The sequence below is a fragment of the Cyprinus carpio genome, chromosome B25 (assembly GCF_018340385.1).
Source record: "Cyprinus carpio isolate SPL01 chromosome B25, ASM1834038v1, whole genome shotgun sequence".
In the NCBI taxonomy this organism is placed as follows: domain Eukaryota; kingdom Metazoa; phylum Chordata; class Actinopteri; order Cypriniformes; family Cyprinidae; genus Cyprinus; species Cyprinus carpio.
In genome coordinates this window covers 8,461,699-8,479,941 of record NC_056621.1, presented here as the reverse complement: position 1 = coordinate 8,479,941, position 18,243 = coordinate 8,461,699, and the positions used below count along the sequence as shown (strand labels likewise).

Below are 18,243 nucleotides of genomic sequence, written 5' to 3'. Positions count from 1 at the left end.
CCACTTGATGACGTCGATCAGTTTCCGCTGTCAGTCATTCCCCTCCTCGTGCCTCCTCTACTATCGCTAGAAGAGACGCTCGGGCGAAAAAAAAGTCCGACTGGTCGACCTACGGACTACTAACTTTCTCCTAACACCGATACCTCGAAGAAATGGAGCTGGGATTATGGAATTAAAGCTGGGAGCGCTTGCGATGGAGGTTTTATTGCTGGAACTGCTGCTTTGTTGTACTCTGACGGTGATTCGTGGTGAGTAAAATAGTTTTTGTGGAGTTTTTCCTACGGCTCTGAGTCTGAGGTGTTGAAGTCATTATATCACCGCGAACAATGTGATACAAAGTAAAACGCACGAGCGCGAAACAAACTTGCGCACGGTCGGCTTCGGCGAAATTTTGGCGTATTATGTTTTGTTTTGTTTTGCACGAGCGTGTATTTTGATCGTTTACATGTTTAGAAATGCAACTGCAGGTTTGAGGGAAAACTTAAGTCTGTGTAAAGTTGAGCTGGTTTGAACTTAACTATAGTCTGCGGTGGATTTGTTAACCGAGATGTGCACTTCTGGAAGTTGAGTTGAAAAAAAAAAATTCAAATAAAAATCAACTTTTTTTGATCGTATTTGACATGTTTGGTCGGGGGTTTTAAGCTCAGAAGACTTGTAAACTGCTCTGGTTGTGTGTTATGGAGGCCTCGGTGGTGTCGGATGTCAAATAGCGTGAAAAAAAGAGTGCAAAATGATTAAATTGACTTTTAAAACTATTTTAAAGACGGCTGTTTTACCTGACCTTTATGCGAATAGGGTTACAGACAATTTGGCGGATAAACTAACGTTGCAGTTTCAACAAAAACTGCTGAAGTTTATTAAAATAAAGACTCAGCCAGCTCAAAGACCCCCAGTATAAAAAGCTAGATTTTCTTGGAAACACTTTATAAAAACATTCATAACCTAAACAAATATGAGTAGTGCTTAAAGGGTAATTAGTTTGAAAGTTAGACAGCTACTAATGGGTCCTGTATGGGTAGGTTGTGTTTATTTTTTTAGGTTAAAATGTAGATGTTATGTCTGTCATTAACTAGTCACCATTTCTAGTTTCCCACTATATTAACTAGTTCATTTAAAATGGACCTGCAGAATAATAAATGCAATATGCATTTGCAATATCATAAGGTAATAAATGCTAAATGCATAAAAATGATAAAAGAAAGGCTAAACACTTTTTAATTTTCTATGAATTATATCATCTAGTATATATAGCTACTTTACATGAGCAGAAATAAGTATAAATGGAAATATCTCTTTTAAAAACCCTGGACACAAATGATTAATATCATATAGTTTCATAGTGTTATAGAGAAGCATCACTGAAAACTTTCCTGTGACAGTTGCTGGTGAGAAATTGCCGTTCAAACAGGCCTGTGCTTAAATAATTATAATTTTAGCACCATGTACTCATTATTGGTTTGCTGGGATGTTTGTATTCACGCCTAGAGAGAGATTGAACTCTGGTTTGGTGTTATTTCTGGGGCAAGGAAGCAGAACCGTGTGAATAGTTTAATTCAGATGGATTGAGTCATATTATGTGCCTTAACTCATATTTGTTTATCTTCTATTCAGAACTTTATTCTAAATGTTTACCAACAGCTACATGGTCCATTTTGTATTTGGCTAGTCTTCTAACTCATTCCAACAAACTTAATTCCATAAATAATCTTTAAGATGATTAGTTTCTTTTAGACTAGTCTTTTAACCAATTAAACTAACTTTATAGCGCAAATATGATTAGTCAAGTATTCTAATCGAGAAGTCTTTGCATAAATAATGCCAAGACAATCAGTTAATGTGCAGTTGAATAGTAAGAAATGCTAAATTTATGTTTTCAGAGATTTGATTGTGCATGAATTTGTGTTGTGTTCTGTTAAGCAGTTTTTATGGCTGGTGATTGAACTCGTATTAAACGTTATAATATAGTGTTACTAAGTTGTTAGAACAACATGAATTCAATCCAATCCTGTTAAAAAAATAAAGGTTCCTGTTAGATCCAAAAAGGTTTTACAGTCTGATTCTATTGGAAAACCTTTAATAATATCTTGTGCTGTGGGAAACCGTTTATATATGGGTGCTTTAGAGAACAGTAAACCAAATTGAAAAGTTGTAATGTGAAGACCTTGCTGGTGCAAAGAACCATTGGAGAACCTTTAATGTTAAGAGTGAGGGAACAAAATATACTTCTTCTTGGATGAAATGTTCTGATTTTGGCATTATGAAGTACTTCAATTAATGCAGGCCTGAATTGTGTGTATGCAGCTGCTGTTGAGTTATTACAAGCTATTATATTGCAATGTTGAGAACAGACTGTCATGTTATTTCTCTTTGGAGTTTGGGCTCGGTGTTCTTAAATGAGAAAAAAAAAAACGTTTTTATTCAGGTAACGTCAGTAGCGAGTGGTTCATTTGTTGACATGTCACTATGTAAGGTTGGAAATATTTGCCTTCAAGCATCACTGCAAATGTCAGAGCTTTGCCTCTGGAGTTTTTCTATAGTATTAATGCAAATTTAATAAGTTGTAAATTTTTTGTGTGTTTGCATTCCGAGATGAAAGCGATGGATTAAAATCTGTTGCATGTAATGCTAATTCAACACACGTGAACAACAAAAGGCCTTGTTGAATATTAGCATAACAAAAACCACAAAACTTTTGATGCAGTTGAAGAAAATGTCAATCACTTCTTAAGCTAATTAAACAATTTTGCATTTGAATGAAAGGATTTTTTTGGGGGAAAGTGAAGGAAATGTAACAACCAGTCCCTGTTTTTTTTATCTGGGACTTGCAGGTTTCTTTTGTGTTTTGATTTGTTAATTCAGTTTAAAATTCTTTTAAAAGTTTATAGGCAAGTTATACCTGATAGATAGATAGGTGTGAATTATTTTATTAGGATCATAAAAAGGTGTCTCAGAGTTCACATTTAAAAAAAAAAAAAATGTTTGCATACTTGTGTTTTTTCTTTAACACAATCTCTCGCTTTACTGTATGGTCTCTTGCTGATAAGGGTTGGAGGAAGTGAGCGACCGGGTTTGATCGTAATCAGGCAGATCAGGTAGGTAAAAGGATATTGAGGACAGAGGAAGAAAATGGAGATAGTGAATGAGCTGAGCAGCTTTTCATTTGAAGCTCTTTTCACGTGTTCGTAGACCTCTAGCCTCCTTTGTGCTCCTCCCTTCTGAAGACGGTTAATTCTGGTGACAAGCTCAGACTCCTTCAGCTGTTTCTTTGTGCTCTTCCTCTACAAAGGAGGAGCCCGGTGGGCCCAGGTGCTCTCAACTCCCCCTCCTGGCACTACAAAAGTCAGAGAAGAGCGGAAGTTCCTAAGTCATATGGGTGCTCGGGTATACACTGGATATGAGTTCTCCTAGGGACGTCTGTTTGGGGAGATTAGCGATCTTCACGCTGTGGCTGAAATTTATTGCTGGACTTTGACTGATTCTGTTTCCTCTAGTAAGCCGCAGTGTTTAAATGTCCGTTGAAACAAGGCTCGCTTTGCTTTTGTCCTCTAGATCTCTGGCACGTTGCCTCTAAAACCATTACAAAGTTGCTGGAGTTCATCTGTTTTCCCTTTTCTTTCTCTTAGTGAGCTCAGATGTGCTCTGTAAGAAAGATTTGTGTCCACAGAAGTTGTGAACTTGCAGAAACTCCTTTCAGGAGCCTTTGAGTGGCTTCTAGGTTTCTATACAGTAAAACCACAGAAATTCGCAAAAAGGTGAACTAGAAAAGTAAAGTTTGTCAAAACAATTCTATCTATCTATCTATCTATCTATCTATCTATCTATCTATCTATCTATCTATCTATCTATCTATCTATCTATCTATCTATCTATCTGTCTGTCTGTCTGTCTGTCTGTCTGTTTATCTTTCTATCTGTCTACCTATCTATCTGTCTACCTATCTATTAGAGCTGTGCGATATATCACATGCGATTGTCACAAGCATTTCGTCAGTAAACCCGGTTCCCTGATGACCACCAAATCGCCATCACCTGCTTTCAAATGGAGCGGCATTTAATAGACAGAGCCATAGATCACTGACAAGCTGCACAATATCGCGTTCGTTATCGAAGGCGATTCATCTGCGATAATGAACACGATGTTGCATAGCTTGTAGCGGTAATCAGGGAACCAGCTTTACTGACGAAATGTGCGTGACAATATATCGCCCAGCCCTACTATATATCTATCTGTCTATCTGTCTGTCTGTCTGTCTATCTATCTATCTATTAGGGGTGGAACGGTTCTTGGAAAAAACTGTACAGTTCTCCACAAACAGTTTGGCACGCACTAGGGCCGCGGTTCAACTTAACTCTGACAACGCATGTGTATTATGGTTTGTTATAAATAACAACACGTAAAACAAACAGGATTCAGCTAATGTATGTTTGTGTTGATGGATGCACATTCTGGCTTCCCAGTACATTACAACAACAGCGATGAGAAGAAAAAAAAATGAAATAAACATGGACAAACCATTCACACTTGTTCAATGTGAATGTCGTATGCTGGATTATGAGCAGTCATTTATTCCATCATTATGCTGATAGCGCGCGCGCACAGGTGTTACCTGAACAGCACACATTGATATCTGTGTTTAAAGTAAACTCATTTAAGCTTTGCCAGTTTAAACGTATAAGAGCCAGAAGACGCGAGCTTGCGTGCGCAGTGAGAAGATTTGTGCGTGCGCTCATCCGAAGCAAGCAAACCCTCGCCTCAGAACATGCTTAAAAACTAAAAACTAAAAACTAAAAATTAAAAACTAAAGTTAGACCTACCTAAAAAACCTGAAAATCACTGTTTATTTTAATTGTATCTTTACTCTATTGTATTTAGTAGTGCTGTTGCTTGTAGTTAGATAGATTATTCTTATTTTCTTTATTTTTATTTGACAGTATAGTTTTTTGTCTAAACATAGCACACACCGAACCGTGCCGAAACGGTGACTCTAAAACCGAGATACAAACCGAACCGTGAGTAAGTTGAACCGTTCCACCCCTTCTATCCATCCATCCATTAATTCTTTGGAGATTAATATGATTTGTCCATAGTGAATGTCATGAAACGTATTTATCTTTTTTTAAAAGACCCAGAACAATAAATTTGAAAAACCTAGAATGAACATCAAGAATGTTATTTATCTCCAAACACACATAAGACTGAGAATCTACTTTTCTTGAACTATCCATCAGCTAATGTGTTTGGTTGTACTAACTGAAATGAACTGTAGTGAGTAATCTTGTCTATTTGGGTGGGAGATTGTGGTGGTGGGGGGGGCAGTTTGTGGTTCTTCTGCATCATGCTGGTGGTGGTGGTGTTTTTTCTTGCACATTTGGGCCGCAGAGGGCTGTCTCTCTCATAAAACAGTGCAGCTGTTGGGACAAGGTTATCTTTTTAATCCCCACTGCTCTGTGCTCGCCGGGAAGGGAGATGTCCGAGTCCTCCCAGGCTCTACTGGACCATTCCAAGGGCTTTTCTGTGCAGATGGAAGCATATGCTGCAATTATGCCACTTAAATGACATGCACATTGCCAGTAGCCACACCAAACTGTGTAATATGTACATGCTTGAAGAATCTAGCTGATAAGAAGAAAGAATAGACCTGCATCTCCTTTTCACAGTGATTTGAGTACATCTGTCTTTGTAGTCGGAAAGATGGAAGAAAGGAGTGAAAGAGGTGGACGAAATGATTAAAGAAACAATCCGTGGGCAAGATGGAATGAGGACGAGTGATTATTGTTTGATGTGTGGGGTCTGTTGCTTACGTAGCATGTGTACTTCACGCCTCTGTCACTGTTTAGTAGACGGAGTGCTGTGTTTGGATGAAGTGTATACAACTGTAAATCACGCTAAAGTTGCGTTTAAACTTGCCAAATTATTGCAAGACACTTCTTGGGGTTATAGCTGGGCATTTGGGTTGCAATAACTGTAGGAAAAATGGAGTTCAAAAGTTTGGTTTTGCATTTGGTAATTTGTCTTGGAAATTATGTTCTTAAATAGTTTTAAATGACCCAGGATAGAGGTAAGTGTCTATAAAATCTGACTTCGCAGAGTGGAAATGACTAAATATACATACAGTTGCGGTCAACATTTTACATACACTTTGCAGTACCTGCAAAATGTTAATTATTTTACTGAAATAAGAGGGATCAAAATGAATTTAGTACTGACCGAGAAAAGATATTTCACACAAAAGACGTTTAAATGCAGTCCACAAGAGAAAATAAGTTGAATTAAAAAAAATGACCCCATTCAAAAGTTTACATATGCTTGATCCTTAATATTGTGTTGTTACCTGTGCCCTTTTTGTGATAGTTGTTCAAGAGTCCCTTGTTTGTCCTGAACAGTTAAAGTATAGCATCTGCATATTTGAACCCTTTCCAGTAATAACTGGCTGATTTTGAGATCCATCTTCTCACACTGAGGGACTCATATTCTGCAATTACAGAGGGTTCATACGCCCACTGATGCTCCAGAACCAAAAACCATGCATTAAGAGCCTGGAGGTGAAAACTTTCTGAATTTGAAGATCAGGGTAAATTGAAATTATTTTTTGTCTTCGAGTCCTACTAATTATACAAATTTTGACGGGCAGTACTAAATAATAAAAAAAAGATATTTAAGCATAATCAGAATGTACTTACACCCCTGACTCTTAATGCATCGTTTTTCCTTCTGGAGCGTCAGTGAGTGCTTGAACTTTTTGTAATAGTCCCTGAGTTGTCCTCAGTGTGGAAAGATTGATCTCAAAATCATACAGTCATTGTTGGAAAGGGTTCAAAACCAAAGAATTTGTGGGACCTGAAGGATTTTCTGAAGAACTCATGAAAAACTATCAAAAAAAAAAAAAAAAGGAAGATAAAAAGCTGTGGATCATCCAGGTAAAAACAGTATTAGGAATCAAGCGTATGTAAACTTTTGAACAGGGTCATTTTTATAAATTCAACTGTTTGAATTTCTCTTGTGGACTATATGTGTGTGTGTGTGTGTGTGTGTGTGTGTGTGTGTATATGCATTTTGTATGATTCCTCTTATTTTGGTGAAATTTTGCAGGTACTGCAAAGTGTATTTAAAATTTTGACCAAAACTCTTATGTGTGTTCTTAAGCAGGAAGCCACTGATATTGAAATGACGTGACTAGCTACTGAGCATCTGGCATAAATCTCCTCTTCCTTCAGTTCCTTCAGAGGTTTTGCCTTTTTTTAGCTCAAAAAAGTTAGATCTTCTAACATCAAATTTATTAAGGTTTAACTTTTTAAGCTAATGTCATAGATCTGACTATTTTAAGTACATTTTTAATAAATGTTAATATATATTTTAAATAAATGAACACATTTAATAATTCATCCTGACCTAATGTGTTTTTCGTGTTGTACGTATTATTATTATTTTTTTTTTTGCATTTTCAAATGGTTAAGGATATATACATTTTGTAAACTTTTTTTGATAATATTAGGTTAATAATTGTATAAATTGTATAATAGTATGGCTATGAAACAAACTATATTTAGTTTTGAATCCACTTTTTTTATCAGTCACAATAATTCTTAAATTATCTTCATTTGTAATGTTTGGTGCCAGTCTTTCAATCTATGAATGACTTATTTATAGTTGAAAAAAAGACCTTGTTATGTTATCCCAGCTGGCCAGTGATTCATAAAGTTAAATTTGATGACTCTTAAATTTAGGAGATCTGTGGTGGTTCGCTAGCACTTTTTTCTACAGAAGAGCTTTACAGGACACTTACGTGCTGGTTTTCCTTCCTGGTGGTTGCTGATAAAATAACCCTCAAGCCAAAAATTGCTGCGGTGTTTGCTTTCAGATAACACCAAATCAAATATCGTGCACTGTTTAGTCTCGTGAGACTGCTTGCTTAGTGGATTCCGGCCGGGCAGAAAGCTGCGATCACGTGATGGAAAATGCCACTTTAGGACCGTCGAAATCTTAAAATAAGGCAAGAATTGCTGTTACTTTTGCTCATACTTTAGGTTGGCCTCTAAGCAAACCTCTAATCACAGGTATTAAACTTTGGCGTGTAACTCATCCTGCAAAGTTTGTGCTACAGACATGAATGATGTCTGAAATCATGTGGTTTGTTTACTTTTCTAAATGACTTTTTACATAACATCTGATGAAATGGGTGAGAAAAAAAAAAAACACACTCACAATTAAAATCAAAGATGTCATTAAATTAATTTCTACTTCTAAGAGATTTTAACTACTTTCTTTGAAATAAAACCTTTTATTTTTTTTGATACATCAGGCTTTTATGTGATTTAGGAGAATATGGATCTCATAATTGTGGAGGGAAAACACCTCAGTTTTACTCGAGGCCCAAACTGATCAAAATATGCGATTTTTGAATAGCTTTAGAATGATACTAAAAGGTAAAAAATGATAAACTCTCAATCAGATGACAGAAAGCGTGTAGTAGATTGTGTACAACAGGGTTTTTGATCGTGTTGATAATTTAGAGGCCTTCAAAATTTGCTTACCAAATATGACACACTAGACTTTTTATGGATAATATTTACCTATGAGGAGTTTTACATGTTATTATTAATAGCATCTCCCAGAATAACAGAAACCCACAGTTGCTTATCGATGGTAACAAGGTTCTTAATAAAGTGGCATGCTGGTAAACCACAGCAGGACGTCCCAACCCTCAGCACTCTCACCATAGTCATTGTGCATCTAATGACATCATATGTCCTCTCACCCCCTGGAAGTTATTGACTGCGACGTGAGTGGCACTTGCTGGCACATGCGGACTGGTGCGAGGTGCCAACTGGCGTTCCCCGTAGAGATGTCTGGGTGCCAAAATGAAGGGCAGACATTTCCGTTGTTTCCTCTGCTATTCATTCCCCAGAGAGTGTCACATGTGCCTCTCATTTAGTGCGATGAGTTCATGAAAAACACTGATTATTTAGAGACAGGGAGCCTGGGTTGCTGCAGACAGACGGAGTGGAAGCGAAGCACGTTTTTTGAAATGGCAGATTCCTTGGTAGCAGGAATGCCGAGTCATAATTTGTAACGAAAATGTTATTGTCTGTTCCTCATTTTTTATGGATGATTTAACCAACTGAAATGAAATCTTGCCCATATTTTTTGGTCATATCTGACTTTTGCCTCCAGGTTCTCCCTTGCTGCTCTTCGCCAACCGACGGGACGTCCGGCTGGTGGATGCAGAGGCGGGCCGGACGGAGTCCACTGTAGTTGTCAGCGATCTTGAGGATGCGGCCGCAGTGGACTTCCTCTTCTCGGAGGGCCTGATATTCTGGACAGACGTCAGTGAAGAGGCCATCAAACAGACTTACTACAACCTCTCTACTAACTGTAAGATCAGTGTTTTGTGACGAGGAAATTACTGCAGAATTTTTTTTCTAAATTAAAATATATATCAAATATATTTATCTAATATAATTATATTTATAAATATATTCCAAATATTCAAACAATGCATGTGATTGGTCAACGAGATGCCGTTTGGCACAGTTTTTCAGTCCTGTAGGACTTTAATATTAATTCATTCTGTGTGCAGCAATCTGTAGCACAGCCAAAATGTTGTATCATTATCTGGAGGCAGAATGAAACAGGAACACTTTACGTGACTGGATTTTTCCTTCCTGGTGGTTGCATGATAAAATAACCCTCAAGCCAAAAATTGTGCTGCGGTGTTTGCTTTTCAGATAACACCAAATCAACATATCGTGCACTAGTTTAGTCTCGTGAGACTGCTTGCTTAGTGGATTCCGGAACCGGGCAGAAAGCTGCGATACACGTGATGGGAAAATGCCACTTTAGGACCGTAGCGAAAATCTTAAAATAAGGCAAGAATTGGCTGTTAACTTTTGCTCATACTTTAGGTTGGCCTCTTACTAAGCAAACCTGCTACTCACAGGTATTAAACTTTGGCGTGTAACTCATCCTGCAAAGTTTGTGCTACAGACATGAATGATGTCTGAAATCATGTGGTTTGGTTTACTTTTGCTAAATGACTTTTTTACATATAGCTAGTCTGATGAAATGGGTGAGAAAAAAATCCTGCAGACTTGCAATGAATGGCTCAGATGTCATTAATTTCTACTTCTAAGAGATTTTAAAACTTACTTTGTTTTTCGAAATAAAACCTTTTAGCCTTTTTTTTTGATACATCAGGCTTTTATGTGATTTAGGAGAATATGGATCTCATAATTGTGGAGGGAAAACACCTCAGTTTTATACTCGAGCCACAACTGATCAAAATATGCGATTTTTGAATAGCTTTTAGAATGATACTAAAAGGTAAATAAAAAATGATAACACTCTCAATCAGATGACAGAAAGCGGTGTAGTAGATTGTGTACAACAGGGTTTTTGATCGTGTTGATAATTTAGAGGCCCTTCAAAATTTGCTTACCAAATATGACACACTAGACTTTTTATGGATAATATATTTACTATGAGGAGTTTTTACCATGTTATTATTAATGAGCATCTCCCAGAATAACAGAAACCCACAGTTGCTTATCGATGGTAACAAGGTTCTTAATAAAGTGGCATGCTGGTAACACACAGCAGGACGTCCCAACCCTCAGCACTCTCACCATAGTCATTGTGCATCTAATGACAATGTTTGTGGCATATGTCCTCTCACCCCCTGGAAGTTATTGACTGCGACGTGAGTGGCACTTGCTGGCACATGCGGACTGGTGCGAGGTGCCAACCTGGCGTTCCCCCCGTAGAGATGTCTGGGTGCCAAATGAAGGGCAGACATTTTCCCGTTTGTTTCCTCTGCTATTCATTCCCCAGAGAGTGTCACATGTGCCTCTCATTTAGTGCGATGAGTTCATGAAAAACACTGATTATTTAGAGGACAGGGAGCCTGGGTTGCTGCAGACAGACGGAGTGGAAGCGAAGCACGTTTTTTTGAAAATGGCAGATTCCTTGGTAGCAGGAATGCCGAGTCATAATTTGTAACGAAAATGTTATTGTCTGTTCCTCATTTTTTATGGATGATTTAACCAACTGAAATGAAATCTTGCCCATATTTTTTGGTCATATCTGACTTTTGCCTCCAGGTTCTCCCTTGCTGCTCTTCGCCAACCGACGGGACGTCCGGCTGGTGGATGCAGACGGCCGGACGGAGTCCACTGTAGTTGTCAGCGATCTTGAGGATGCGGCCGCAGTGGACTTCCTCTTCTCGGAGGGCCTGATATTCTGGACAGACGTCAGTGAAGAGGCCATCAAACAGACTTACTACAACCTCTCTACTAACTGTAAGATCAGTGTTTTGTGACGAGGAAATTACTGCAGAATTTTTTTTCTAAATTAAAATATATATCAAATATATTTATCTAATACAATTATATTTATAAATATATTCCACATATTCAAACTATGCATGTGATTGGTCAACGAGATGCCGTTTGGCACAGTTTTTCAGTCCTGTAGGACTTTAATATTAATTCATTCTGTGTGCAGCAATCTATAGCACAGCCAAAATGTTGTATCATTATCTGGAGGCAGAATGAAACATTTTAGGAATGCCTAAACTGATAATACTGTTGTGGAACTGAATGGAGGCCTTGTTTCTCAGCTATGAAGGAGGCCACACTGGGCAAAGGGCAGACGGTGGTGGTGTCAGGTCTGGATTCTCCTGATGGCTTAGCTTGCGACTGGCTCGGCCGCAAACTCTACTGGACAGACTCTGAGACGAACCGCATCGAAGTGGCCAACTTGGACGGCACCTCTCGTAAGGTGCTCTTCTGGCAAGATCTCGACCAGCCCAGGGCGATAGCGCTAAACCCAGCTCATAGGTGAGTTCCTTCCTCTCTGCTCTCATTTCCTCTTTCTCTCGTCCCCATCCTCCATTCAGTGGGTGGTCTTCACATGCGTCCTTCCACCCTTGACCCCCAGCGTTCATTAATGCGTGGCCTGGTTGTTTATTTATAGGCCATTAGAACTTCCCCCCCAAAAGGGAGATTGAGATGCAACGTAGCGTTCAGGCTGTTTCCTGTTGTTGTGCGGTGTGTAGATCCTGCATGACAAACCTTTACTCTTCTGGTGCCGCGTGTCCAGCCCGAAGTAGATTCCAATTGTGTGTCCACTCCGACTTTGCTGGCGAGTCGGCGTGTTTATATGCAACGTGTAACTTGAGTTCTGAGAGATCGCTCTCACTCGCATTACTTAAGCCCTGGCTTAGCTTGTACGCACGTATTTGGCTTGAGACATGTTATTAAATTTGAGTCACTGTAACAGACACGTCTTATAGTAACAGATAATAGTAACAGATTTAACAATGATATCGTCTAATCAAATTTCACAACAATATTTTTAAAAATATTAATAAACTAACAATAATAAATTCCTGTCATCTGTCAAATAAAACAACATCAGTAATCAAAATAACAATATTATTAATTATATTAATAAACTAATAATAATAATATTGCATAATAAAAATTGCATAGATTTTATTTTATATTTGATTCTTACTTTATATATTTTTTGAAATAATATACATATTTCTCTTTTTATATATATATATAAGTTTTTTTTACATAATGTATGTGTGTGAAAAATACACATAAATATATTAAATATTATTATGTATATATAAATACACACACATGCATGTATATATTTCAGAAAATATGAAAATATACGTTTATATATTAAATATATTTATATATGAATATAAATATACACATAAATATTTTCAAAATATATGCTGTATGTGTGTCTATATATAAATAATAAATATATGCAACAATACACATATATTATGTAAACAAAAACTTAAATTGGATGCAATTAATCGTATCGCACACACACCACATCATGTATAAATATATATACTGTATGTGTTTGTGTGTGTATATATATATATATATATATATATAACAAACTGATTAATTAGATGTATAAAGTACAATATATAATAAATAATACTAAATATTTAAATATAAATTTCATAAATATATAAATATAAATAAATAAAAAAATTACAAAAAGTACAATGTCACAAACTACTAAAATAATTGCTAAATATAATAGTTAAAAATAAATATTTATTAATATATTTATGTCCAGTGTCACATACAATTCACAATTTGTGTGTGTGTGCGTGCATATGTACATACACACACATTCACATATTTGTGTGTATTTATGTATACACTCATTTCAATATTATAAATATAAATCAACATTAAAACTATAATAAGCATCAATAATATACTAATACTAATACTATAATATTTATACTAGCTCTGCATTTCCTCAACCTTTCTTTTTTATGTTATATGTAGAGTATGTATGCATTTAGCATACACTCTTAAGACAAGTGAAAAAAGTGACGTGACATTCAGCCAAGTATGGTGACCCATACTCAGAATTTGTGCTCTGCATTTAACCAATCCGACGGGGGCCGTGCACACACACAGCCGCAGTGAACCACACACAACACTGTTGTTTGACACACACACCACGAGAACCATTCAGCAGTGGGCAGCACACCCATGCTTTACATTATTATGCTGCGGCGCCCGGGGGTAGCAGCCGTTGGGGTTCAGTGCCTTGCTGGCTCAAGGGCACCTAAGTCGTTGTTTTGAGGGTGGAGAGAGCGCTGTACATTCACTCCCCCCACCCACATTCCCTGCCGGCCCGCGACTCCAGAGACTCGAACCTCACCACAACCCTCGCGATTCTCTTAAGACAAGTGAACAAAAACGACTGTGATAGTCTGCAAGTGAACAAAAACGACTGTGATAGTCTGTTTACGGTCGTGACAGCCCGAGTTGAGGTTAAAAAAAGCTATATGCACTGCTGCTGAACTGTGTGTTTCACGTTTTTATCATCCACCTAGTTGCGAACACAAGGCTTTTAGCTCATTCTGTATTTATGACACCCAAGAGCTGGGACGTTTTTCCCCAGAATGCATTTCACTTTGTGCGGTGTATGATGAAGACATTAAAAATAAAGCCAGACACTGTTCCTGGCCTGTAGCCTAAAGAAACAAATCCATACCGCTTGCTTTTTTTCAAAACATTAGCTGCCTGTTTTGGAAGTTCGTTGCGTTTAGAAGAAATTTTCAGATGGAGAGATCCGTTCTCCAGTTACACTGGAATCCGAAAGTTAATGTCTGGCATTTTTGAGCAGACATACTTAATATAAGCTTCATGTGCTTTTATTTTCTTATTGTCACCTCCTGAGAGCTTTGAGTTGAGATTCACCGTGGAGATCCAAGACCTCTGTCGGGCCCCTGCTTCAGATCACAGAAAGGGGTGCTCTCGTTGCAGGAGGTTGCTGCGTTTTTACAACCCCCTCAGAGTGAGAGCACACGCAACCCCGCAAGCGGTGCAGGCGGCCCCCTGAATTATGTTTGTCTGTTCTCAAGGACACATTCATTGTTTTCACATTCTCTCAAAAGAGGCTGGGAGGAGTGAAAAGATTGAATTTACCATCAGATGAAAAGAATTGATCTTTTTTATTTATTGCCGTGTTAAGTTTGCTGACTCTTCTTGAATTTTAAAGTATGACCAAAAAATACTGTTTTTATAGCCAGAGAGGCATGGCACATCCAAATATCTGACAAGAGTTATATAGCAAAGATGTACCTGGTATTTAACGTTTGGAGACGTTCTGCCATCTTCTGTAGACATTCCACAATCTCCTTTCTTTGGGTGGCTCCAGTTGATATTCTCTGTTGCGTGGCCAAGCGTCAGGTTTATATCTGTGAATAACACAGACAAAAGCACAACAAACTCGAGAGATGCTGACGCTGGTTGTTTGTCTCCACTGACGTCTTTGCATGAGAATTTTTCTTTAATGTGATATCTGGTTTTTGTAGCAACAGCTAAATGAGACTTAGCTTCGTTTGTTTTCTAGAACTGTACAGCTACTTTGCCTTCTTAATGTTCATATAGATGGACAAAATTGTACTCTAAACAATAAAATATGTAGAATTTTGGTTATAAATATGGCAAGAGTGGGAATACTATGCTCTTTGTGTTAGCCGTTGTGCTAACTTCTGCTAGATGTGAGGTGAAATCTCTGTGAAATTTCAAACCAAGCAACTTGCTGTTGGTCAACCACAAGAAAATTGTAAATGTGCATCTTTAGCCATTAAATTATACCACATAATATCTCCTATTTGATTTCTCTAGCTCTGGTGCTTTAAAGGCTATACATTTCACATTTCTTAGACAGTTGGTCAATTAGCAGACCACTCTGAGTTATTGTCTTTGTTACGGCCTTCTGCAAAACCATTGTTCAACCACCTCTTTGTTCTGTCAGCCATCAGATTTCGTGAGCGGTGTAATGCTAAAGTTCCTAATTGAGAAAAATGCAGCACAACGGTTGGAGCCACAGGCAGGCTAATAGGATGCTTCTCAGGGGAGGAAGGGCTGGTTGAGTTTTCATGCTTGGTCTCCCTGCTGGCATGAGATTTGATAAGTGTTTCCGTTGGCGACACTCTTGCTGTTGTAGCTTGTACACTACAAGTAATCACGGCTTCCCTGGGCGAATGCTTCCCTTTATGCATATTTTCTTTTTTTTTTCTTTTTTTGGGCTTCATTCTCCATTTTTTTCTCCTTTAATTCAAAAAAGGTTTGCTTTTTTTGTGTTGATTAGACAACTGGATGGCGTTTTGACACATATCATGGATATAGTTTAGCTGCACTGCTGTAATAAAATTTTTCAGTTGCGTCATATTCCCTCATAAATAGGCTAATAGGCTATACGTGACCTACAAAAACAGCTAGACTCACACACATGATGCTTTATAGCATGAACAGGGCATTGTTCTGGTTAAGGAATGCATAAAACAACTTAACCATTGCTGATAAAGGCAGTCCATACCATTTAACAATTCACTGAAATGTCGTCAAGAAAAAAACACAGTTTCTCAACTGTGCTTAAGTTAGAATACAACATTTTAAGTAATTCCATTTTGTGAATTTGGTGTGCCCTTATCTATAATAGTATTGGTGTTTTTAAATTAGCAGTTTACTCAAAAAGTGTAATTATCTTAATTTATACACTCTCACCTCTTTTCTTCAGAGGTACACAAAAGGAGATATTTAATCAAAAATTAAAAAATACCATATTCCAAGAAAAATACATAAAATAAATCAACTACTCATACAAAACAACCATTCTAAAATTATAAAATAGCATTGTCTTAGAAAAAGACAGAAATTTAAGCAACTATGCATTGAAAATCGCTATGTTTTATGACTTGGCAAGTGAAGACTCATTGCACCAGGTTTGATGTTGCACCACTGTTCATTCTTTCTTTTTTATGTAGGGTTATATGATTTGAGCGGAAAAATCGAATTGTGTTTTTTATATATATATATATATATATATATATATATATATATATAGACATATATATATATATATTATCTATAATATATATATATTTATATATATATATTATTTTAATTAATTTTTTTATATAATTTTTTTTTTTCTAAAAATTGTGCAATGTTTCTGTGCTTGTTTGTAGGGCTGTGTATTGCCAAGAATCTGGCGATACGATACGTATCATGATACAGGGTTTGCGATACGATATACTGCGATTCACTGCGATACTGTAAGCAAGGCATTATAACATTCAACATTGGTAACATTCAACGTCATTGACCCACTTTTTGTGTAGTATGAGTGGGATACATTAAAGTGCTTGCAGGATCCTTTAATAAAATAAAACAATATAAAAACAATAAAAGCAAAATCTAAAAAACCAAGGCTTGTGCATTATAAAGAATATAATACAGTTGGTTTGATACCTTTATCTCAAACAGTGTCAGAGTTTAATTAATTTAAGTGGGTACAGTATATAAAACAGTTGAAAAATATGGATTCTATAATGTATATAAAAACAATAAAGGCATAATCTGAAAAACTATGCCTTGTGCATTATACTGAATAATATTCTGTATATTTTACAGTTGGTTTGATAACTTTAGATCAAATGGTGTTGTTGTTTAATGGATTTATATTATTGCATACATTAAAAGTTGTAAAATTATTATAAAACACATAAAATGGTAATTCAAAAACCGGAACTTTGTGCATTAACAGGGATGTTTTTCTGAACATTTTAGTATTGGTTTTATATTATAATGTCACGTAGTTAAATTGTTTAATTAATTTAAATGGTTCATTGTTAATTTTTTTCCCCCTAGAAATTAAACCTTTTGCAACGTAAAGGGCATATATTTATGAAATATTCTCATCATAGTATTTCATGTGTGGAGCAGCTTGTACTGCAAACCAAGCTGCTCTGAGAAACTAAAAACAATGAATTGTGAGTTTCTTGTGCGTAAAGATGCTAGTATTTCCTGAACAGATACAAAAATGCTTTTTTGCCAACAAAAAAGTTTCGAGTTGTTAAGCATGTGCTTTGGTTTGGTTGCTGTGTTGTGTTTCTCTCATATGAAGTGTTTCAAGCGAGACAGGCTCTGGCAAATATAACACTGATATGGTTTGCTTTGAAAACAGCCTGCTCTTGAAACGTTTGTTTAGTCTAACTCCAAATCCATGTTGCCTAACCTTGAGCAACTTCCAGTCAATACGTAAACCGTTGCAAATGTCTCCATGTCATATTGTACTTGAGTTTGTTTGCTCTTTGTTACTGATTACATGTTATACTGCTTGCATATATGGATGTGAAAACTATATATTTTTATCGTCTTGTCAGAGGGTTGACTGGATGACTAGTTTTCACTTTGTTTTCTCTGGGATAATGGAAACCAGCTGACTGACGCCTGTTTTTTTTTTTCTTCTCAGGTACATGTATTGGACTGACTGGGGGGAGGAGCCAAGAATAGAAAGGGCGGGAATGGACGGCAGCAGTCGACAAATCATTGTCCAGAAGCAAATCTACTGGCCCAATGGACTGACCATCGACCTCGAGGAGCAGAAACTCTACTGGGCGGATGCCAAGCTCAGCTTCATCCACAGGGCCAACTTGGACGGAACGGCTCGGTCAGTTTCCTCATTCTTTCACACTTATTCTCAATTCATCTCCTTGTATTTCTTTCCATTTCCCGTCCGGTTTGAAACCGAATGGTATGGAGTCTGTGGCCCAATCCAAACACTCCCTGCACGTAGGCCCAATTTGAGACCCCCTCCCTATTTCCGCCCACTCTTAACTTGAGATGACCTCCGTGCCATATACCTCTGTAACCCGATCCCGCCTGGCATTATGGGTAT

The 18,243-nt window shown here is 37.2% G+C and overlaps 1 protein-coding gene across 2 annotated transcripts in view; it reads left to right on the top strand.

Moving 5' to 3' along the window:
* The window catches only part of LOC109078130 (low-density lipoprotein receptor-related protein 5-like), a 66,270-nt gene continuing 48,027 nt past the window's right edge, over positions 1-18,243 (top strand). The window contains exons 1-4 of one of the 2 annotated variants that reach the window (XM_042753449.1): positions 1-248; positions 9,172-9,372; positions 11,615-11,834; positions 17,818-18,015. In XM_042753449.1, coding sequence (XP_042609383.1) covers positions 167-248; positions 9,172-9,372; positions 11,615-11,834; positions 17,818-18,015 — 701 coding nt within the window. In that variant the 5' untranslated portion in view covers positions 1-166. Of the gene's footprint in view, positions 249-9,171; positions 9,373-11,157; positions 11,295-11,614; positions 11,835-17,817; positions 18,016-18,243 lie in introns of those variants that run through there. The other variant, XM_042753450.1, reaches the window with a different exon arrangement.